Raw genomic sequence first — 21,719 nt, 5'->3', positions numbered from 1 at the left:
CCAGCCCGATGCTTCAGCGCCTCAAGCAGAGTATCACAGACGAGCTTGAGCAAGTTGTGAATGGCCAGAAGCAGACAAACGGGCCTGTGGAGATCATTGAGCGTAACTCACAGCTGCTCAGAACACAAACACCTGATGTCTCTGAGATGGAGTTCATGAAAGACGAGTCTGCTGCCCCGGCTGGCTCAGCCACATCGCAACCGGCGTCTGAGGATGCGACGCCAGACGATTCCCATAGCATGATCGCTGGAATGACGGAAGCTGAAATTGAGGGCAAGCTGCGTAAGTTTTCTAAATACGAGGAGAAGTATCCCCAGCTTCTCAAAGCCTACCGCATTGAGAAGAAAAAGGGCGAGCTAGTTAAACTGTTCGAAAAGGTGTTATCAGAAAACACGCCTTGCCAAACAATATCCGAGCCTCAGCAAATGCTTGAGTTTCTTGATGGCTTGAATACAAAGGCGTCGCTGCTGAAACAGGAGCTTGAGCGTGTATCGGATTCTCACTCGCGACTTCGCAAGCGATCCGCCGAAACTGAAGCTGATTTGAAAGCCCAATTGGAAGAAGCCAAGAAAGAAATTGAAAATCTCGTGGTAAACGATAGTGAAGACACCGACTTGGCTGCAAGGCTTGAGAAGGCCACTGCTGATCTGAAGGCTGCTCAGCAGCTGTTGACTGAGCGAGAAAGTGAGTTATCAGATGCAAAGCAAGAACTAGAAAAGCTCCAAGATACGCCACAAACTGACGGGTTGTCGGAGGATTCGGAGAAGCTGCTGGAGGAGTTGAAGCTGCAAGTTGAAAAGTCAAAGTCGCAAGTCAAAGAGCTTGAAGAGGAACTTGAGAAGACAAAGGCAGAGCATCTAACTCAAATTGCTAAGGCCGAAGAACTTTCGAAAGCGAAATCTCAGGAGCAATCTGAACAACTAGAAGCTCAAACAAAAGAAATTCAGCAAAAGGCCAACTACCTTGAAACTCAAGCGAAAGAAATTGAACAAAAAACCAAAGACCTTGAAGCTACAGCAAAGGAGCTAGAGGAGCTCAAAGCTGAGTCCCTCAAGTATGAAAGCAAGCTTGAAGAGTTGGAAAACTTCAAGGCCCAATCGGAGGAGTCGAAATCGAAAGCCAATTCCGCCGAGTTGGAACTCGCCAAAGTAAAGGAGGAACTGTCTGCTCTGACGGTAAAGTCTAGCGATATCGAAAAGAAGTTCAGCGATGAATCTGCCATGTTAAAGGACCTCGAAACCAAGCACAAGAGCACTCTCGAAGAGTTGGAGAGCACCGCAAAACTTCTTGAAGAAGCGAACTCTAAAGCTGCCGCTGCCGCTGCTCCTACCATCACGTCGACTGGTGGTAAGAAAAAGAAGAAGGGAGGTGCCGTTGGTAGCTCGAACGATAAGTTACAATCCGAGCTCGCTGAAAAAACGGAAGCTCTGGCTTCTACAAAGGCTGAGCTCAAAGAGTTTAAAGAGCGCGAGTCCAAGTACCAGGAGCAACTGAAAGAATTGGAGGGCCAGCTGTCTCAGTTGAGCTCTAGCGCTGAGCTTGAGCAAGCAGTTGAAGCTCGTGAGACATTGCAGAAAGCTCTGGATGAGCTGAAGAAGGAGAAGGAGAGTCTAGTTGAAGAACTGAGTTTGGCGAATGCGGCTAAGGAAAAGGCGCAAAATGAACTTCTCTCTGTTCAACAAGAAGTTCAATCTGCTAATGAAAAGATTGAAACGCTCGAGAAAGAATTGGATCAAGCTCAAGCAGCCTCCAAATCTGCTCATGAAAAAGTATCATCACTGGAAAAGGAAGCAGAGAATATTGCTCAGCAACTTGAAGCTGCTAATGAAAAGATTGGAGCTTTGGAAGAAAAGGCCAAGTTGAATGAGACCGAGTTAAAGGAAGCTGCAGACGCGGCCTTGGCGGCTAAGACCCAGCTTGAGGCAATTGAAAAAAAGACCGCTAATGGCTCGGCAGCCCACCAGGAAGCCCAGAAACGTGTCGAGGAACTTGAGGCTGAAAAGGCTCTGTATGTCAAGAAGCATGCAGAGTTGGAAGCTACAATTCGCCAGCACAAGTTGCAGCTCACCAAACACAAGGACGATTTGGTAGCCACTCAAGCCAAGCTTCAAGAGTTTGAGGTACAAAAACGTACACTCCAGGATTTGCAAAAGAAAGTCCAGGCCCAAGCAGACCTTGATCGTCAGTTCAAGGTTCTTGAAGGTGAAAAGACTCGCTTGGAGCGTCAAATTGCAACCAGCGAGCGCACCCGGAGTTCGTTAGAAAAAGAGCGGGCGGACTTGCTCTCGCAAATTCGTGGAATGCAGAGTAAAGTCAACGATGCTGAAGCTATGGCGAAGGCAGCCACTGCTGCTCAAGATGGCCTCCGCCGCCAAGTTGATGAGCTGGGCATGCGGGTTTCCGAATCAGCGGCTAAAATCGATGTTCTTCGAGACGAGCTTGCTGATGCGCAAAGATTAGCCCATGAACGACTACTTGAGACAACAAGCATGCGTCAAATGTTGGCTGAAAGAGCCGATGGTCACGATAGTGCACTCAAAGAAGCTCGGAATTCTGTGAAGACGCTAGGAGATGAACGGGATCAACTTGAGCAAGAAGTTGCTGCCCTTGGACAACGGCTTGTTCGTGAAACAGAGCAGCTGAGAGCAAGGGTCAACGATGCAAGTGCCCAGCTGGAGGCTGCTGAAAAAGAAAGAGCCCGTTACCAAGAAGAAGCCCGAGAGCTGCGTGGGAAGGTTGATAGCCTCCAGAACCAGCTGAATGCGGATCAAGGGTCTTCAAAAGCAGCGCAGGAAGAGGTTTCTTCTCTACGAAGCCAGCTGGAAGCTTCCGAATCTAACGCCCGTGAGATTTCTCGTGCGCATGCCCTGCTCAAGAAGGTCAGCGAAGACACCCAATTACGACTTGAACGGTTGCAGAAGGTTCAGAGGTCTTTAAATGACGATCTGGATGCTTTGAGACAAGAAAACACTCAGCTACGAGGCCGCTCGTCGTCCATAGCCCAGGAGTCGGGTCCGACAAAGTCTTCCGAGCAAGAAGAGTACATCAAGAACGTTATCCTAGGCTTCCTCGAGCACAAGGACCAACGAAAACAATTGCTCCCGGTTCTATCAATTCTATTAAAGTTCAGCGGAGACGATGAACAACGGTTTTGGTCTGCGTTCACTTAATTTTTATGTAGTTTAGTTCTCCATGCATTCATCTGTCATCATCATGTACGCCATTGACGAAATCGGACCCATTGTATACGGAGCGGGTGCGTTCAACACGCAGTATAGAGACCCCGCGATTCCGGACCCCAGCGAGGTGATTCGGTATGCTTTACGAAAAGGGTTTCGCGCCATTGACACCGCTGCATTTTACGGCCCAAGCGAGGATATTGTGGGCAAAGCTCTTTCGGACATAGAAGACGAATTTCCCAGAGACTCGTATTTTTTGTGTACAAAGGCGGGTCGCTGGGAAACTGATGAGTTCGATTACAGCACTGCGGCCATTCGAAAGTCGGTCACGCGCTCGTTGTCTCGTCTTGGCACAGACTATGTTGATCTGCTGTATATTCACGATGTCGAGTTCCAGACGGAAGAACAAGCTATTGAAGCTTTGACAGAAGCCACTGCCTTGAAAAAAGAAGGCAAAGTGCGCTATATTGGTTTTTCCGGTTATCCCGTCAAGTACCTGGTGGAAATTGCCGAATTGGCCAGACAACGCGGGCTGCAGATCGACGCTGTTTTGAGCTACTGCAATTTGACTCTTCAATGTGATTTGCTTCTCCAATATGCAGACAAACTGAAGGCTGCGGGGGTCAAAGTCGTGCTCAATGCCTCGCCTCTCAGTATGTCATTACTGCGGTCCGGCCGCACCCACGAGTTCCACCCTGCAGATCAAGGACTGCGGGAGGCGGCTGATAAGCTTGCCAAGAGCTTCGCCTCGCGAGGAGTGGAACTTGCAGACGTGGCCGTGCAGTATTCTTTTGCCAATTGGAATGGTCCGACCGTGATCGGACTGCGGTCGCAGCAAGAGATCGACGCGGTGCTGGCGAACTCCAAAACCAATCCCGATCCGGCGTTGGTCGACGAAGCGCTCGCGGCCCTGTCCGAGTACCATAACTACAATTGGCCATCGGGGAAGTTTTAAATAGATAATCCGGTTAAATAGGTGCTGAATCTACTTGGCTAAGCCCAATTGGGTCCGGTATTTTTCGATCTCCAGCTCTTTTTCCTGTAAAAGGGCAGTTAGCTTAGCGATCTTCTTGTGTAAAGCTTCGTTTTCGCGCTTGAGTTGGGTGACCGCTTCAATATCACTGGTACGGCGATCCGGAAGGCCAGAAGTGCGTGAGGTCGATGTCGAGCGCGCCGACGTCGCGCTACTGACCGATGTGGACCTTGACCGCGAGCCCTCCTTGAGGGCACAAATCTCCCGCTGCAGCTTATTGACCACTGCCTCGTTCTCACGCTCCATCGCATCAAACACATTGTCCATGCCCACGCCTGCGCTTGGAGCACTGGGACGTCCAGCAAAGCAAGCTACCGGCGATCGGCTAGCCCTGGCAATCGTTTCTCCAGATATTTTGAGAGCTTGGTCAGGTTGCCGTCCTCGGTTTGGTGCAGCCTGCATTATTCTGTTTACAATCTCGCTTTATCAACTAGCTTGGATAATAGTGGGCTCTTGAATACTTTAAATTGCGTTGGATCACCTGTTTACCCAATATATCCTTAACAGAGAGCTTACATGAACCCTATATGGTCTATATTGGGAGCGAGGAGAGCGTTTCGCACATAATCTAAGAGGGGAAAGTTAAGAACAAAGGAGGTAATAAATAAGTAGGTACGGTTATATATTATTTGTTGGACCCAATTTGGCGGCTCAGCATTCGTTTTTGTCTCCAGACTTCCATCTGTGGGTCATCGAAACTGCTGTCTGCAATAAACGCCGATCGCCGAGTCTCTTTGGTGGGTGGTGAGCGATTAAACTGAGTGTGTCCGAGAGGCCGGCGGGATTCAAGCTGACGCGCACGCTGGACGGCTGCACTTGGTCGTCGTAACGCAGCCGCGGGAGCAACCACGGGTTTTCTTAGTGGCCGTTTTTCGACCCGCCCAGCCTGAACGCGTGGTGCTGCAGCGCGAACAGGGGGAGCAGCTGGCTTGCTGTCTCGCGAATGCCGAGGCCGGCGATATAACAACTTGCTTTCCTCTTCCAGAACTTCATCAATTATAGGTTTGCCGTAGATTAAGAAAGGCTCGTGGTTTTCATGCCATTTCTCTAAACTCACCTTGAGTTCTCTGACCACCTCGGGCTTCTTGGCGACACTAGATCGCATTCTCTGTTCTTCAAGCCGTTCTTTGCCGCGCTTGTTGAATCGCGAAGGATCTTTTTCAATCCTCTCCAGCTCAATCTCACGAGCTTGCAGTGTTTTAAGACGGTGAACCATCGCAAACAAATGTAGTCGTTCCGGGTCGCGCACCAACGCCTCAATCCGAGCTATTTCGTCTTGGCATGCTTTCAAAATCTCCTCAGAGCATTCAGAAGAGTGGTATGGGGCAAACTGCTTTGTCTCTTCTTCAGAAAAGTACATTTTTTCCCAGAGCTCTCGGAGCCGGGCTTTTGCCTTTTCAATAAACTTGGACATGTGAGCAACCTTGGCCTCTTGGAGCCGCTGCAACTCGTCTGATAAACCTGCCAGTCGCTCTTCGGAAAAGACCGTTTGCGTGAGAGCGCTAGATTGGTCAGTTGGTGGGATTTCCAGCATTTCGTAAAGGAACTGCAACTCTTTCACAAGACGGTTCGTCTGCTGTTTTCTTGCTTCGAGCTCGTCTCTCAGCGATTGAACTTGGGTCTGGAGATGGTCAACCCCACTCTTGCCTAGCCAAGGATCAGGATTAGTTTGATAAGTAGCAACGAATTCCGCGAGCTCGCCTTGACCTCGAATCCCTAAATCCGACCACAAGTCTTCTACTTCTGAGGCCACTTTATCCATCAAAGCGACACGCGAATCTCGCATTCGAATCAGATCAGCCACACGCGCTTCCATGCCGCAAATAGAGTTTTGAGACAGGTCTGTCGGTAGCTTTGTCTTTTCTTCCTCGAGAGCACTCTCTAATTCTACAATTCGCTTCGAAGCGGCAACCGATCGCTTGGATCGCTGGGTATGCCATCCCAACAACTTGGTTTTAGTAGCCTCCAATTCACGGGCAACCGGCAAATAGGGCGCTTTGATCTCAGACAAATGCGCATCAAAGTCAACATCGCTCAGCTGAGTCTGCATGGTTTTGATTTCTTCGTAGAGTCGTGTACAGTGATCGCGCATCTCGTCAATCTCTTGCAAGACGACCCCGACGTATATACTCAACGCGTTATCGACAGCGTTCTCCAATTCACGAACTCTCACACTAACGTCCCTTTCATCCAGCCCTATCTCTTCGCACAGTGCTTTTACACGCGCTTTTGCCTTGTCAATCGCTTCGTCCATGTTGATGTAAACAAACCTCACGGGAAAAGATGATGTAAGCGGGAGAGTGACTTCGCAGTTTGCCGGAGGTTTTAAATTGGCTTTTTTCACAAATGAGAGTGACGCTTATACGACACGGAGAAACAGATTATAACAAGATTAGAAGAATCCAGGGTCAACTTGACGTGCCTCTAAATGAAAATGGCCGTAAGCAGGCAAGAGATGTCGCTACAAAGCTAGAAGCAGACTTTGGAAAGGTGTACTCCAGCGACCTTGCCCGGGCCTCCGAAACCGCAGCAATCATCACCGAAAAGAATATCCCTCTTGTGCTGAACAAGGGCCTGCGTGAGAGATACATGGGCGAGATTCAAGATCAACTATTTCACAAAGCCAAGACCCACGCTGCACAAATGGGTAAAACTATCATGGATTATGGAGAAGATGAACGACAGTTTAAGAGTAGACTGCTAAATGCTTGGGATGAAGTCATTTCCGACGCTGAGGCCAGTGAAGTCGATAGCATCCTCATTGTTTCCCATGGTGGAGCCTTGATCAACTTATTGGAGGCTCTAGTCGCGACAAAGCGCATTGACGTTGGTAGAAAGGGGCACTTGCTTGGATCTCCGTGTCGAAATTGTTCAGTGACCGTTATTGAAGATGGTGTGCTGGTACGATACGCTGAAAGACTCGTAGAGAGCATGGTGTCAAATAGAGAGCTGCTGTGAGAGCTTCACTTGCGGCCCAAACACTTTGCAAACTCTAAAAACTCTTTGGCACAGACATTATGAGAGATGTTCTCAGAGTTTCCAATCACGCACTTGGCGTAGTTCGCACTCTGAGCACCACAGGACGCTGCCTGTTTTCTCAACTGCTGCAAAGCCTTCATGACAAAGCCAGAGAGATTCAAGTCTGATTTAAAGACACTACGGAGATAAATATATATAGATACGAAACTAACAGACGGCTGGTTGTTGGTACCATCTTTCGACTGTGTCCCAAAAGTGGCACAGTCCAGAATCGGGGAGGCACGCCACCGCTTTGCCCAAGAACGTGCATTTACGCTCTGGTATTAGCTTCGGCAGGTAGAATATCAGCGCTATTATAGCGGACCGTAACAATGCCATTTTTATTTGGTGGCAAAATGCGTAAACCACTGCATTTATGTTGGTCACCGCTTCTCATGCACGTGGGTTCTGGAATCGTTGCATGTAAGCCGATATGCACCCCAATTAGCTTGGACAGGCTGGCAGTTGATGAAACGGGGATAGATTAATTACAAGCTCTACATTTTCAGTAAACGCAGCTTGAAGACGGTGTCTCCAATAGTCTGCTCCTCCTCGCCAATAACCTTGGCCGCGTCGCAGTCGGCCCACTTCTCGGGCAGGCACCGAATAGTCTTCTGCAGAAGCTCCGGGTTCAGGCTCAGGCATTGGTCGAGATTGATATCGTCATTCTTGACAACTTCAAACTGAACCTTGACCTCGTCTGTGGTCTTGAGGCCAAGCTTCTTGCGGTAGCGCTGCACGCGGTTGACAAATTCACGAGTAGTGCCGTGGGTAGCGAGATCCTCGTAAATAGTCGTGTCTAGAATCAACAAAACATCATTGTCGCTGTTGACAGCATTGCCAGCACCGGTCGCCGACTCCGACAAACCGCGAACTACCTGCAAGTCGCCCTCAACGAGCTCGATGCCGTCAACAAGAACCTTACCGGTCTTGAGATAGCCCTCGACGTCCTCAGATGACAACGAGGGCAAAGCCTTCTTAACGCGACCAACATCCTTCTTGAGCTTCTTGCCGAGAACGGGCCACTCGGCCTGAGCACGATACTCAACGCCGTACTTCTTCTCGTCACTGGTGAGCACGAGATCAACAATGTTGAGCTCATCAACAACAAACGACTCCAACGCACGGACGTCAGCCAGGTACGACTCGTCGGGGTGAAGAACGACCAAAGTCTTCAAGGGAACCTTGAAAGAAATGGTCTTTTGCAAACGAATGGCGCGACCCAAATCGATGACGTTGCGCATGCGATCAACAGCGCGCTTGGTGGTCTCATCGACCAACTCACTACGGCGTTGAGGGTAGTCCAAGAAATGGACAGATGTGATATCCTTGCTTTCACCGAACGAGGCAGGAAGAGTGGGCTTGAGTTTCTGGTAAATGGTCTCGGCCAAGAACGGTGTGAAAGGAGCCATGGCGCGCACAAATACGAATTCGGCCTCGAACAAAGTATTCAACGCATCCAAAGTGTCCTCGACGCCATTCTCACCCTTGAGACGCAAACGGTTGAGGCGAATGTACCAGTTGGTCAAGTTATCAATAAAGTTGAGCAGACCAGGAACGACACCGTATAGGCGGTACACCTTCATCTCGGTATGGACATGCTCAATCAAGTCCTGGAGAGTAGCCATAAGCCACTTGTCCATAACGTTGGAGGAAACACGGTCAGGAGAGTACTCAAACTTGACATTGCTGGTCTTGGCCAACAGCGAAATCTGCTCCTCCAAGAATTTGTAAGAGTTCCACCAGGGAAGCAAGACCTTGGACACGACCTCACGGACACCTTCCTCCTTGAATCGGAGGGCCTCAGCACGAAGAACAGGAGAGTTGATAAGATACAAACGCACAGCGTCGGCACCATAGCTATCAAAGACAGCAGTGGGATCGGGGTAATTCTTGAGGCGCTTGGACATTTTCTTACCATCACCGGCGAGAATGATACCAGTAACCACACAGTTTTTGAAGGGCGATGTACCGAACAAGTGGTTTCCTAGAACTGTCAAAGTGTAAAACCAACCACGGGTCTGATCGAGACCCTCCGAAATGAAATCGGCAGGGAAGCAGTTGTCAAAGTTCTCTTTGTTTTCAAAAGGATAGTGGTTAGAAGCAAAAGGCATAGAACCACTCTCAAACCAACAGTCGAAAACTTCCTCAACACGTTTGAGGGTGCCCTTGCCCTTCTCTGAGGGAATGGTGATTTTATCAATAGTTTCGCGATGCAAATCCTTGATGGGAGACACACCAGATAGTTCCTCAAGCTCAGCAATGGAGCCAATGCAAACCATCTCCGAGTAATCGTCGGAGACCCAAACGGGGAGGGGTGTACCCCAATAACGGTTACGCGAAACGTTCCAGTCACGAGCATTACGGATCCAGTTACCGAAACGGCCCTCACGGATATTGCCAGGGACCCAGTGGGTCTTCTCTAGGTTGTCAAGAATCTTAGGGACCAGCTCCTTTACACGGATGAACCACGCAGGAACGGTACGGTAAAGAAGCGGGGTGTCCGAACGCCAGCAGAATGGATACGAGTGCATAACCTGTGCGTCATGAACAAGTCTGCCACGAGACTTGATCTCCTTAACGATCTGACGATCGGCATCTTTAACGTATACACCAGCCCAGGGCTTGACCTCAGCGGTGAAGCGACCGGCATCATCAATAGGAGCGGGACCGGGGTCCTCAACACTGGTTATGCCAGCGGCAATCATATTCTCGTAATCGACCTCACCAAAGCAAGGGGACTGGTGAACAACACCGGTACCACTGTCGTCAGTGACGTAGTCTGCACAAACGACGCGGAAAGCTTTGGGGTATTGCTCGACGAAGAAATTAAACAGAGGCTCGTATTTTTTGCCTTCAAGCTCAGAACCCTTCATTTTAGACAAAATAGTGAGCTTCTCCTTCTTGGGGTTCTTGTAGATGGTGGTGAGTAATTTCTCGAGCAAAATGTACTGCTTTCCAGTAGCCTCATCGCGAACCTTGACATACTCCAAGTTAGGATGAACAGCAAGACCCAGGTTTGAAGGCAGCGTCCATGGGGTAGTAGTCCAAGCGACAAAAGATGTCTCCGGCTCGTCTACTAAGGGAAAAGCAACAGAAACGGCCGGATCAAGAACGTCCTTGTAGTTCTGCTGGGCCTCAAAGTTGGACAAAGGAGTTGTGCAACCAGTAGAATAAGGCATGACACGGTAACCACGATAAACCTGTCCCTTATCGAACAGGGTCTTGAAGGCCCACCACTCCGACTCCATAAATGAAGGGTACAATGTCTTGTAGTCACGGTCAAAGTCGATCCAACGGCCAAGACGACCGACTACGTAGCGCCAGTCCTCAGCATAGCGCATGACAATGGCTCGGCACTCATTGTTGTATGCCTCAATTCCCATTTTCATGACATCTTCCTTGGAGGTGATGCCAAGCTTCTTGTCGATTTCATGCTCGACAGGAAGACCGTGTGTATCCCAACCAAAACGGCGCTCTACAAAGTAGCCGTTCATGGTGGCGTAACGGGGCACAATATCCTTAATGGTCGAAGCCAAAAGATGACCGTAATGGGGTGTGCCTGTAGCGAAGGGAGGTCCATCGTAGAATACGAAACGTGGACGGTCTTTCGTCATTTTCAGCGAAGTCTGGAAGGCATCAGTTTCCTTCCAGAACTCCAGAACTTTCTCCTCTTCTTTGGGGAAGTTCATGACGCAGAAATTGTAATACAATCACTTTTCTCCCACTATGAATTATGTACAATTTTCCAGCCAATGACTAATTCCTTTGAGTCACTGAGTACTAGGGGTAGTAAGTTAGTACGCTCGGTTAGAGGCATTGATGGGTTGAAAAGTTGATAAGCTACAACACGATCTCCACGGGCTGCCATTCCATATTTAAACCTCGACAGTAACCTAGCGTAGGATAGCCGATTATTAGGTCAGACCTTAAAGTGTAAGGGTCCTCTGGATCATCAAACATAAACAATGGATGTGTCTGGCGTTCATAGCTTGGCTTGATGTCCGAGCCAAAAATTTTGGACAGGGTTGTTTTGGTGTTTGCTGTAGAGTACAACAGTCGGGAATTGATATTGCATTCGGACTTTTCGTGGGTGGCTGGCAGTTTCCACCTGATCCAGAACCGATTGTCTATTAGTTTCCACTCCGACCAGTCTTTCGTGGCTTTGTGAACAGTATACTCCAAGCTTTTTTGGGCTCTAGGTCTCCCGCGTTTGAAAATAAGATGCCCGTCCATAGGGAAGATGGCTACATCGAGTAACGTCCATTTCCGGTCCATGGGCAGCTTGACGTAGTTATGGATTGCCTGGCGACGATAAAAGAGCTGCTCGACCGATAAAGGCGATACCAGGGAGAGGATCAAAAGGGTCAATTGTTCTTTGACGTCGGGGGGAAGCGCATCATACACCTTGACGGGTTTCAGCGTGAAAGCACCTTGTTTATAGTACAAATCACCTGAATTGCGTAGTTGCAGATATGCGAGTTTCGCTTGAGTCAATGTTGTTTCTCGAAGCTTTTGTAGCTTTGCGATGAAAGGAATCAAATTGTCTGAAGAGAACGCGGTTGGGATGTCAGGGGACGCTAAAAACGCTCGGATTGCATTTCGTTTCGTTAGGGTAACATCGCGATTAGACGGGTCCTCTATCCACTGAATGTTTTGATCCAGACAGTACTCTTCCAGTTGCTTCTTTCGAAACGTGAGAAGAGGCTTCAAAAGTTTGATCGGATACTGATCGGGCGGGGTTCTGATGGATAGAAACGATTCTGGGTGCATTCCTGCTAGTCCGTAGGTCGTGCTTCTCATTAGAAACCGCATAATAAATAATTCAACTTGATCATCGAGAGTATGACCGTGCAGGATGTGATGGATACCATTTTTCACACATTCCCTTTGCAGCAGATTGCGACGGCCATCTCGAGCGTATTTTTCCATTACCGAGGGCTCTACCAAATTCGCATGCAAGTCCAGGATTTTGGGCTCGATTCCAAGGCCAGCCAACCGGTCGGCGACCAGCGAAGCTTCGGCACTCGATCCGTCGCGAACATGATGATCTATAATATACCCATACAGCCGGACGTCTCGAGTTTTGGACCACTGGGAAGCCAGCCCAGCCAAAGCCATTGAGTCTACTCCACCTGACACAGAAAGTGCCAGTTTTGCTGGAGTTCGCAAACCGACCAGTCTTCTGAGAACTCCTTCAAACTCCTGGAGCATTTGTCAGGGCACTCAGAGACCTAAGCATTTCACCAGTTAAGCGTAGGAAAAAGACCCGACTATGAGTGAGGTAGCTTGGGAAGACCAAAAGAAGATCAACGAATTCTCTAAACTGAATACTCAACTATCCCAGCATGAACAGGCCCTGAAAAATCTTGCCCAGGACAAAGAGCTGATCGACGACGTCAGTTTGGAGCTTGAACTAGTAGACGAAGATGAGTTGGTTCCCTACAAGATTGGCGACGCGCTGGTTTCGCTGCCGCAGAGGGAAGTCATGGAGAGACTAGAGCGAGAGCACGAGGAGCTTGATGAGAAAATTTCAAAACGTCAAGCCGACGCAGACGCCTGTAGCGAGCGCATGACGGAGCTCAAAAGCCAACTATACGCCAAGTTTGGCAAGTCAATCAACCTCGAGAGAGACTGAAGCTGAAGCCGTTCAATGTCGTGCGGAGAAAGGTTTAAGATAACAATGTTTAGCTAGTCTAATTTTATAGACCTGGGACGAAATAGCGAATGAATAGGATAAATATAAAGGTAAGAGAGGAGCAATATCAGAAGTGTCGAGCACGTCCCGGCACTTTTGATCGGCCCAAACGTCAGAGTGGGCTCGGCCTTGCTATGGCGAGCATGGCCAGCGCTGGGTGCCATCGTCGACTAGACAAAGTGGCAATGCTTATGATAATGTTGAGCGGCTTTCAGGCGGAGATCAGATCAACGGACGCGCCTCCTTATCCTCCTCGACCACGAAGGGGAACTCTGAGTCACTGAGGGCAACCACCTCGTCCACAAGGGATTTGGGCATGGAAACAGCAAAACCTTTAATGACCGTGTGGTACTCGAAGTTGATTTTGGCGCCCAAAGACTTGAGGTTGTTGGACAGGGCACGGACTAGTCGGTCAGGCGTGTCGAATCCCTTTCTGAAAATGATCAAATAGTCCTGCGTGTTGGCGACGGTCTCTGGCTGAGCTTCACGGGCTTCCAAAGGAGCCGCCGCGGCTACCGCTGCAAGAAGGATCACAATGTTCTTAAACAGCATGTTGAGTAGTGTGCGTTTTCGTGGAGGAAAAGGTCCTGCTGTTCGAGGAGTCAGCTATATATGGGGTTGGGGGTTCCTGGCTGAATGACGGGGCTCGGTCGCCACTAACCGCCGCAACTAAGCATGCATGATTTATGCAACTCCGCCCACAGCACAGACACGAAAAGCGGAGTAAGAGCATCCACGACCCGACCAGAGGACACTTGGGGGCGCGGCCGAAGTAATCTTTCCATACTGTCGGGCACAGTCGGACGGGCTACCAAGGAATGCCAAACAAGAAATAACGCTTAACCGTGCATGCCTGCTCGGCCAGTTGCTGCATGCAGTGCGAGAATCCATCTAGTCATGTTGGTCACACTGGAATGACGACCAAAAACGGTCTAATCTGGGGTAAGAGCATAGCTTAGGGCGATCGCAGAAATCTCAGCAATAGAGTTTGGAGGGGATGCAGTCGTCGAATATGCAAACACGCCTCACCACTCCTCGATTGCCTCGGTGCGCTTACCCCTCTGTGTAGCAGCCAGGGTGGGCCTCGAGCAGGTGGTGCTGGCCATCGATCTCAGTCATACTACCCGGGACCGCGTATATATGATGTAGAGCAACGATATACGGCGGCAATGGAGACATGCAGTGTGTTGTTTTACGAAATTACAGAGTAGACTAAGAAATAAATTAAAACTACCGACAGCGATCACGGGAACGATCGAGTTCGAGCCGTCCGTATTGACAGCTTCTCCTCCATCATCTCGGCAAGTTTGTTCTGCATAGTGTCGAGGTAGGTTAATTCGAACTCATCGAACTCAATCTCGGTAGGGAAATCGATCCGATCAGGTCGAATCACGATTTGAAAGGGATCGACCTGCTTTTCTTCTTCTTTGGGCGGGACCGCTATCAAGCGCTGGGGCTTGGGCTTCCACCAGTAGCTTGGATACCTGAGAACAATGTTGTTCAGTAAAAGAGCAATGCCCATAAACAGCAACAGAGTAAACGAAACAGCAGCCAAGTACTTCCATCCCAGCTGTCGCACACTATCATCCATGCACGGTAAGATAGCCGCTGCACCAGCTGGAGGGTGGACGGTGCCTGTAATGTCCATAACCATAGATGCTACTGCTACGGCCAGTGCACCAGCAATCCACAAGTGGTCCTCCTGGTTGTGATGGACCATGAAGAACTTGCAGATAGCCACGCCTATAATCGAGCATAGAATAGTTCCCAGCAAGAAGTTTCTCGGCTGAGCCAGAGGAACTGTCGTCACATTGTACAACAGAATAGCTGCAGCAGCAAAACTTGGCAGCAGCGGAGGAGAATGCCAGTTTTTGAGCACGGGACCGTAGATAAACATGGCTTCGTGGCAGATCATAGCAGCAAATGTGACCAGCAACACCGAAATCGAGTGGATCCACAGCGGCGGGTTCTTCCACGGCTCTTCTCGATGGCCGAGAAAGTGTCCTATCCACCGAGGCAGCCTGGACATATACGTGTCCTGCTTGTCCTCTCTTTCGATCTTTCTCTTGAGTATACCAATCTTAGCAATATAGCCACTCATGGTCAACAAATGGCCAGGATACTATTTCGCGGGACAAAGGGGAAAAAAAACTCACAGATTCGACCTGTTTATGGCACGGGATGCGGCAGATGACGTAATTTTTGCATGAGACCGTAGATCTTGAATGGGGGAGGGGAGTCACCAGGTACTCACGCTTGTCAGGCGGGTCATTGAGTTTGTATACTAATTATGTACCCACACCTATGCATTGAGCACCATTTAGTCACTTAGTGAGACCCGCTCCGTCAATTGTGGACACCCACGACTCGCTGTCGGTGCCTCCCGCAGTCACGCTTATCTCCGATTCGGTTGGGTGGGACAACGGTTGTGCAGGAAGCGGCGAGTTGGAGTCGACTGCACGCTCGGCGCTCAGCTTCAATTTTGTCTTTAGCTGTAGTTTTTTTAAAGAGTCGATAGGTAATTGTATAACGGTGCTCTCCCGAGACAGATGGCTGCTATTCTCGGTGGTTGGGGTGGAGTTGTTGCTAGTGTGCTTGAATCGGAACTGAGGAAATCGACTACGCCAGCGCAGCAATCTCTCATGTCGCCGCTGGACTCTGGCGGCGCGACGAGCCGCGCGATGCTCAGCACAGGACAGTTTGCGCTCCGCCTCGTCGTCGGCTTTTGCTTCACTCTCGGGCCGATCTACGTCTGGGTTTCGGGGTCTGAACCACATTTGAGTGAGTCACAACAGCACAACAGATCAGAGTAGCTTTTGTAGCACGGCCATAATCTCTTGGTAATTCGCATCAATGTGCCGTTTGGGCAATAAATACCCCATACCAAAGTCAGGCACACTTAAAACTGTCCAATTACCTCTGAGACTCACTTGGGTATTTGACGATCCCGAAAGACCTTGAATTGCGACCAAGCGGCTAAATCGGGCCGCAACGTCACGAATCGCTCTTGCTTCCAAGGGCGTCTGCCGTCCTCGGCCTGCCCAGTCGTCTGAACAGGGCGGAACCGAGGAGGGTGGCTCGATGTCAAACGCTGCTGTGGCAATATCATGGCCTGGACATAGATTAATTCCAGTTGGCTGCCGGTTTTTCACCCACAGTCGGTCTGTTTCCCAAGAATAAATATACCCGTCCGGATTTGCCACTGGGACAATCGACAGTTCGGGGTGCTCCTCCATCAGTTGGAGGCAGAGGGCTACGGAGGCCCATTCACGGCCTTGCAAACCACAGACTACAAGGAGATCTGTGTCGGAAGTCAGACGGGCTCCGATAGGCAGTCCCTCCCAAGAACTACCAATGGACATATTGGCCAAGGCCTGGGTTTCCGCAAATGGCAGAAACTCTCGCCGGGGATCTTTGGATTTCCTTGTCAACGGATAACTTGTAACAACTGCCCGAGGTATGTCACCAATCACAGTGGTCACTGGAAGAGGAGACGGGAGCAGCCGCTGAAAGTCTTCCAGTTGGGCTCGGTCTAGTCGAATCAGAGCACGATCAGGAGAGAGTACCCAGACATCGCTCAACAGCGTCAAGGCAGTTTCCGATATGACCCGACTGTCCCGCGAGCCCGACAAAGTGAACTCAACTACGACTTCGTTGCTGAAGCGGTCGAAATACGACGACTCCACTCCGCTATCCCCGAAAGGAGCATACTCTGCAACAGAGTCCTCGTCAGAAAACCAAAGCCAACTCAATGGTGTCACAAGCCAGGAAACAAGCCGCATTCTATTGCGTCAACCTTTTTTAAAACCTCAAAAAACCAACGCTTGCCTCAAAAGTAAGGCGCAGGTGATTTGCAGGGTGCAGGGCTTTTTATTACTTTACTTGACTCAGCCAAGTGTGTTGGGGGTAGGGTTGAGAGAAACGTACATAGGCTTTTAACTTTTATTTTTGGGTCCTTTTGAAGTCTTGCTCAAGCAAAGTATCTGGGTTCGTCAAACACGTGATAGCGGTGACCACGAACGCCATCTCCCCGGAACATCTGAGGGAATTGACGTCCTACAGGGACAGCCGACTCCTCGATGCGTGCATTTTCATAGGAAGGAGGTTCCCCGACAACAAACTTGCCAACCTGTAATTCAGTGTCAGTAATAGTAGAGCGTGAGATACGGGCGTAACCGGTACGCTTAATACCCTTGTACAAAATGTACTCGCACCAACGATCCCAATCGTCGCTGGGATCAATATCGTGCATACCAGAGAACTCAGACACATACGTGTTGTAATTGCCCTCATGAGGCTTGGTCACAAGGTACGAAAGTAAGATGGTAGGGTTGACGGCATTCCGCATGATGGTCGAAACACCAAGAGTCTGCAAGCGACGGTCTTCAACATCCTCTTCCTGGCCAGAGTGGAAGACAACAATGTCGACAGGAGTACCATAGACATCAAGAGTAGCATGAATTGCTGGAGCAAGCTCGCCGACGGGCGACGGCATCAAATGATGAGTGGAATTCAAAATAGGGAAGCGCGACAGCAAAGCAGCACCCCAGGTGTGCTTGTTCGGGCCGGGGCCGTAGTCGGCATAGAAACCAAGCTCCTCTGCAATACGCTGAGTGATATCACGATGGCCACCGATCGTACGTTGGGTATCTGACTCAAGCAAGCCAATAACATCAAGCTCAGCATCACGGATCAGATCTCTCATGCGGACCTCGGCAGCCCACATGTCGTTATCCAAACCAAAGTGAATAGTCCAGATACCCGCAGTCAGCAACTTCTCTTCAGGGTGAACAGGAGCAGGCACAACGTGCTGCAGGCGCTGATAAGTAACCAGCGATCCCAACGCCAGAACGATCGTGATACCAGCCATAGTGAGACGCAGAACCTTGGCGAGACCACGGCCGGCAGCACGTGTAGCAGTATCGAGTCTGACACGCTTAGCATTGATAACACCAGCAGTCAAGCATACCTGGTGGGCAACCATAACTGCCCAGGTACGTTCACGGAGAGCTGGTCCGCCGGGCACGAAAGCATAAGCCACCGTCCAAGTCTCAGCGAGCATGAACAGAACAACAACAAGCATGCCAATGCCGAAGGAACGCCAAGGAGTATGGCGTCCAGCAGCCTCAAGTAGCGATGGTGCAACAGCGCCAGTGTAAGCACCGAGGACCAGACCACCAGCGTACCCAAACCAATGCTTGAACAAGCAAAGAACAGCAGTAGCAAGGTGAGCAAAAAGCAAGTACTTTGTAGAAAGGATGTTACGATAGGCCAGTCCAGCATATAATCCCAAAGCGACAACTGCAATAGTTACCAAACCATGGGGCAAAGGAGTAGGGCCCCGAACGGGATAACCCTCCCAGACCCAGAGCGGCAGAGTAGAGCCATCAGAGAAGTATGTCTGGAAAATGAATACAACGGCACCAAGGCCCAAACCGGAAAGAATAGAGCTCTCACGGTTAGCCTTTACAGCAGTTGAAGGCGTAGGCTCCCCGACGTTGGTGAACAAGGCAGCAAAAATAGCCACAGTCACACCGACACGAACGAAACCACCATTGTTTTCATTCATAATAGGCCAAATGGGGTTATTGGTCCACAAGTACATCTTGGCAACCGCAGAAAGCAGCAACCCAAGAACAAATGCAGCTCCGTTGGCCGCAGAGAAACCAGCAGGACGGTGAGCAGCAGAGTAGGTCTGGATAGCGAAGGAAATAGCACCGAAAGCTGCACCCGCGCCGACCACCAACACACGGTCTGAGGGAGCGAGCACATAACCAGCAGCAATTCCAAGTGCGTTACCGAGCCAAGCGATCTGGGGCAGAGCGACTAGTAAACGCCGGAAAGGAGGAATCACCAGAAGGAAAGTGGCCACGATCGAAAGCAAAAGAGCCTCATAGCCAGAAATACCCATATACCACAAGGGGAAATACCAGATGACCAGCCCCAGGGAGGTCAAAACCGACCAGTACAAAAAGTAGTTGATGGTAGAAACCACGAAAGAAGCAACGGAAGGAATACGTTTGTCCTCTGGAGTAGTTTGCGTGGACTCTTTAAGGAACCCAACCGAAGAGTTGCGAAGCTTGCCTGTGGTGTCGACGACATTCAACTGCAAGCCCTCGAAATCGTACATAGCTCCGGCATCAAATGCGATATCGAACACAATCAGAGCCCACTCTAGGAAAGCATAGATTGTGTAGGCACCAGGGACGCGCTTGACTTTGTGCTGAATGAAAAAGTAGATAAGAGGCGCAATGGTGGTAAAAAACGCAGTGGCTGTCCACTTTCTCCATTGAAGAGCTTTACCAGCCGGGGTCAATGCGATGCGCAGGGCCGTCCACGGGATGGTAAGAACCATATAGGAGATCATGAAAATGTCATGCCAGTCATGATCATCAGTTGAGGTGACATAGGTCCAACCACCGCAAGTGAAGGTACGAATTACACCGACAAGGACCAACCACAGAGGGGCCTTGGCCCCCTCACGGGCAGTCAAAATATACGTGAAAAGCAGAAGTAGGAAACGAGGACCTGCCGTAAGTGCAATAAGCAGCTGGTAAAATGAACGCTCCGGGTAGCGGTCGCCAATCGTCGCCGAGACAGAGGGGAACCATTCTTGGGGGTACCCGAAGTACTCGTTCTGAACAATTTTGTGGAAATGCAAGTAGCATCCCACCAAAAGAGCAACAAAAAATGCTGAGCCTGCACATATAGAATGAGCGTGTGCAATCCACACACCATTCACCTGGAAAACGGTGCGCGGAGTCACCGCCGTTTCTCCGGATTTGCCTTTCATGTGATTAAGCTCAGGAAAACCTACGGTGAACACGCGTTCAAGTAGGAGTCGTTAATTACATAAGATGCTTTCGGTCGTATTACATAGCAGTTCGTGACATCGTGAACCCGGGTGGTGGAAATTCTGTTTTACACTTCGAACTCGTCAATTTCAGTCTCATCTTCGATGACTGGGGCATAACCGCGAGATCTGACAATCAGTCTGCTCACCACAAAAGCGAGATTGGCCAAGAACATGATCCCGAACTGGATAACGCCGATCCAGTCTGGATTGACAAAATTCAGAACCAAGACCACGTTCAGGCACATGAGCCCAAGCAGCTGGACAAGAAAAGGCAGGTGGTGTAGCAGGACCGAGGAGCTTTGGACATCCTTTGACGAGCGCGTGAATTGGGTCAAGCAGGCAATTGCAAACATAACTGAACCAACAATCCCAAGACCGCCTAGTCCGTACAGAATTAATGAGCGTCGAAAAGGGGAGTGGATGAGCATCCATGCGCCGATAGTAGAAACCGCGGCAATCACCACAGAAGGGACAATCCAAAGACCCACGGTGGAAAGTTTTGTTTTCCAGGCCGCATCCTTGGGCATATTCTCAAGATACAGGTCGTAGATTCGACAAACGAATACTAGAAGAGTGATCAGAGGGAGACTGTACATAAGGACATTTGGAAACTTTACCATGTCAGTGACCAAATGGTGATGATGATTGTGAATGGGTTTTGGGTGAAAGTTGAAGTATACTGACAGTAAAAAAAAACACCCTGTCCAGAGATGCCATTGAAGGTTGGGGACACCACTCGGGCGCTGAAGCCTGAAAGTGTGCTCCAAGCTGAGCAAATACGGGAATCCCACTGCAGCAGAAGCAAAGAGCGCTACGACCTCGCCCGCCAGTTCTACGAGCTGCATCTGGATAAAGTGATAATCTTTTAGCTCGCAGATGATAGATTTGATAATCGTGCATATAGCCTAGCGAATCGCTGATGGTTACCCTGTCGTCCGATAGCGGAGAGATTGTCCGACCCTGCTGCGTTTCCGTGCCAAGTTAAACGTCATTGCCGTCCTTTGTGAGGTTCAATGTTAATGCGTACGAACGCAAAGACGTCTCCGACATAACAATGGCCAACATTAAAAGCCTCTTCTCGGCTTGGGCTGTCCGGTGTGCTCAGAGTCATGCTCCTAAGTTACTTGTTTTTCGCCGTGCGAGCATTAACCAGTCGCCAAGCCAATGTGAGTCAAAACTGTACAGATTTTGTTTTCAAGCGGAATTGAGAATATCGAAGTTGATCACCCTATCTCCTGCTGGTTATCAGTAATCTTGCTCACACACGGCTCGATTATCATGAAACACGTGAGGTACGAATCCCTGGAAACGCTTATGCAACCCCATGCATTCATGATCAACCTCCTAAGTGGGATGCGAACTAGTGCATTCGTAGGGTAAGGTGTACGTGAAACTATGAGATTGCTTGTCTCCTATCTGACGACGGTTTGGCGGCACTTACGCCATCAAACGCGAAACAGTCGGAATTTTTTGGGGCAGCTTCAACATAATCCTCTCGGGTCTATAGAAATGGTTCGTGTGAAATATATATGGCCGTAGCTACACATCGGTTAGTCCTGTTTCTGAATGCACTATGGAAACAAGGTTGAGCACCCGCTGCTGCAGCGGTGAGTTCCAAATTCAGGTCGAGTTGACGTGCACACCAAAGAGACCGCCCATGATTATTAGTCATATCTAACATCAGCATTATTTGAGATAAGGGTGTTGGGTTAAAGCTTCGACGGGATGCTGTAGTGGTTAGGTCTGCAGTCAAAACATTTCTTGGTCCATCCGAGTATAACTTCAAAAACGAGCAGGGCCGAGATTACGAGCCAAAATAATCGCTAATATAGTTCAAGATCGAGTCGGACACTAGAGCAAATCAGGTCATTCCAACCCCATGACTTCGACATAGACTGTTGAATTTTCATGTCGGCCATCATGCTTTGTAAAATA

The 21,719-nt window shown here is 49.6% G+C and overlaps 14 protein-coding genes across 14 annotated transcripts; 4 read left to right on the top strand and 10 right to left on the bottom strand.

The window, feature by feature from the left end:
* Positions 1-8: 8 nt before the first annotated feature.
* On the top strand, positions 9-3,170 carry B9G98_03482 (Golgin IMH1; the record flags this gene model as incomplete). Its single annotated transcript, XM_024810039.1, has 1 exon — positions 9-3,170. One exon carries the CDS (start codon positions 9-11, stop codon positions 3,168-3,170), a length of 3,162 nt encoding a protein of 1,053 aa, XP_024665807.1.
* A 43-nt stretch (positions 3,171-3,213) lies between these two features.
* B9G98_03481 (D-arabinose 1-dehydrogenase) lies at positions 3,214-4,134 on the top strand (the record flags this gene model as incomplete). Its single annotated transcript, XM_024810038.1, has 1 exon — positions 3,214-4,134. The coding sequence occupies one exon, from the start codon at positions 3,214-3,216 to the stop codon at positions 4,132-4,134; it is 921 nt and encodes a 306-aa protein (XP_024665806.1).
* Positions 4,135-4,164: 30 nt separating this feature from the next.
* B9G98_03480 (hypothetical protein) lies at positions 4,165-4,614 on the bottom strand (the record flags this gene model as incomplete). The annotated part of the gene is made up of 1 exon (XM_024810037.1): positions 4,165-4,614. One exon carries the CDS (start codon positions 4,612-4,614, stop codon positions 4,165-4,167), a length of 450 nt encoding a protein of 149 aa, XP_024665805.1.
* A 223-nt stretch (positions 4,615-4,837) lies between these two features.
* On the bottom strand, positions 4,838-6,466 carry B9G98_03479 (Anaphase spindle elongation protein 1; the record flags this gene model as incomplete). The annotated part of the gene is made up of 1 exon (XM_024810036.1): positions 4,838-6,466. The coding sequence occupies one exon, from the start codon at positions 6,464-6,466 to the stop codon at positions 4,838-4,840; it is 1,629 nt and encodes a 542-aa protein (XP_024665804.1).
* A 92-nt stretch (positions 6,467-6,558) lies between these two features.
* On the top strand, positions 6,559-7,170 carry B9G98_03478 (hypothetical protein; the record flags this gene model as incomplete). Its single annotated transcript, XM_024810035.1, has 1 exon — positions 6,559-7,170. The coding sequence occupies one exon, from the start codon at positions 6,559-6,561 to the stop codon at positions 7,168-7,170; it is 612 nt and encodes a 203-aa protein (XP_024665803.1).
* A 557-nt stretch (positions 7,171-7,727) lies between these two features.
* Positions 7,728-10,922, bottom strand: B9G98_03477 (Isoleucine--tRNA ligase, cytoplasmic; the record flags this gene model as incomplete). The annotated part of the gene is made up of 1 exon (XM_024810034.1): positions 7,728-10,922. One exon carries the CDS (start codon positions 10,920-10,922, stop codon positions 7,728-7,730), a length of 3,195 nt encoding a protein of 1,064 aa, XP_024665802.1.
* A 151-nt stretch (positions 10,923-11,073) lies between these two features.
* On the bottom strand, positions 11,074-12,444 carry B9G98_03476 (tRNA(Ile)-lysidine synthase; the record flags this gene model as incomplete). Its single annotated transcript, XM_024810033.1, has 1 exon — positions 11,074-12,444. The coding sequence occupies one exon, from the start codon at positions 12,442-12,444 to the stop codon at positions 11,074-11,076; it is 1,371 nt and encodes a 456-aa protein (XP_024665801.1).
* Positions 12,445-12,505: 61 nt separating this feature from the next.
* Positions 12,506-12,868, top strand: B9G98_03475 (Prefoldin subunit 4; the record flags this gene model as incomplete). Its single annotated transcript, XM_024810032.1, has 1 exon — positions 12,506-12,868. The coding sequence occupies one exon, from the start codon at positions 12,506-12,508 to the stop codon at positions 12,866-12,868; it is 363 nt and encodes a 120-aa protein (XP_024665800.1).
* Positions 12,869-13,150: 282 nt separating this feature from the next.
* B9G98_03474 (hypothetical protein) lies at positions 13,151-13,480 on the bottom strand (the record flags this gene model as incomplete). Its single annotated transcript, XM_024810031.1, has 1 exon — positions 13,151-13,480. One exon carries the CDS (start codon positions 13,478-13,480, stop codon positions 13,151-13,153), a length of 330 nt encoding a protein of 109 aa, XP_024665799.1.
* Positions 13,481-14,171: 691 nt separating this feature from the next.
* On the bottom strand, positions 14,172-15,029 carry B9G98_03473 (hypothetical protein; the record flags this gene model as incomplete). The annotated part of the gene is made up of 1 exon (XM_024810030.1): positions 14,172-15,029. The coding sequence occupies one exon, from the start codon at positions 15,027-15,029 to the stop codon at positions 14,172-14,174; it is 858 nt and encodes a 285-aa protein (XP_024665798.1).
* Positions 15,030-15,252: 223 nt separating this feature from the next.
* On the bottom strand, positions 15,253-15,705 carry B9G98_03472 (hypothetical protein; the record flags this gene model as incomplete). The annotated part of the gene is made up of 1 exon (XM_024810029.1): positions 15,253-15,705. The coding sequence occupies one exon, from the start codon at positions 15,703-15,705 to the stop codon at positions 15,253-15,255; it is 453 nt and encodes a 150-aa protein (XP_024665797.1).
* Positions 15,706-15,732: 27 nt separating this feature from the next.
* B9G98_03471 (Putative metallocarboxypeptidase ecm14) lies at positions 15,733-16,710 on the bottom strand (the record flags this gene model as incomplete). Its single annotated transcript, XM_024810028.1, has 1 exon — positions 15,733-16,710. One exon carries the CDS (start codon positions 16,708-16,710, stop codon positions 15,733-15,735), a length of 978 nt encoding a protein of 325 aa, XP_024665796.1.
* A 188-nt stretch (positions 16,711-16,898) lies between these two features.
* Positions 16,899-19,721, bottom strand: B9G98_03470 (Protein CWH43; the record flags this gene model as incomplete). Its single annotated transcript, XM_024810027.1, has 1 exon — positions 16,899-19,721. The coding sequence occupies one exon, from the start codon at positions 19,719-19,721 to the stop codon at positions 16,899-16,901; it is 2,823 nt and encodes a 940-aa protein (XP_024665795.1).
* A 128-nt stretch (positions 19,722-19,849) lies between these two features.
* Positions 19,850-20,629, bottom strand: B9G98_03469 (hypothetical protein; the record flags this gene model as incomplete). Its single annotated transcript, XM_024810026.1, has 1 exon — positions 19,850-20,629. One exon carries the CDS (start codon positions 20,627-20,629, stop codon positions 19,850-19,852), a length of 780 nt encoding a protein of 259 aa, XP_024665794.1.
* Positions 20,630-21,719: the final 1,090 nt, after the last annotated feature.

Source organism: Wickerhamiella sorbophila (assembly GCF_002251995.1).
Source record: "Wickerhamiella sorbophila strain DS02 chromosome Unknown contig2, whole genome shotgun sequence".
Classification (NCBI taxonomy): domain Eukaryota; kingdom Fungi; phylum Ascomycota; class Dipodascomycetes; order Dipodascales; family Trichomonascaceae; genus Wickerhamiella; species Wickerhamiella sorbophila.
Note: the sequence above shows the minus strand (reverse complement) of the source record. Positions and strands in the feature narration are given on the sequence as shown.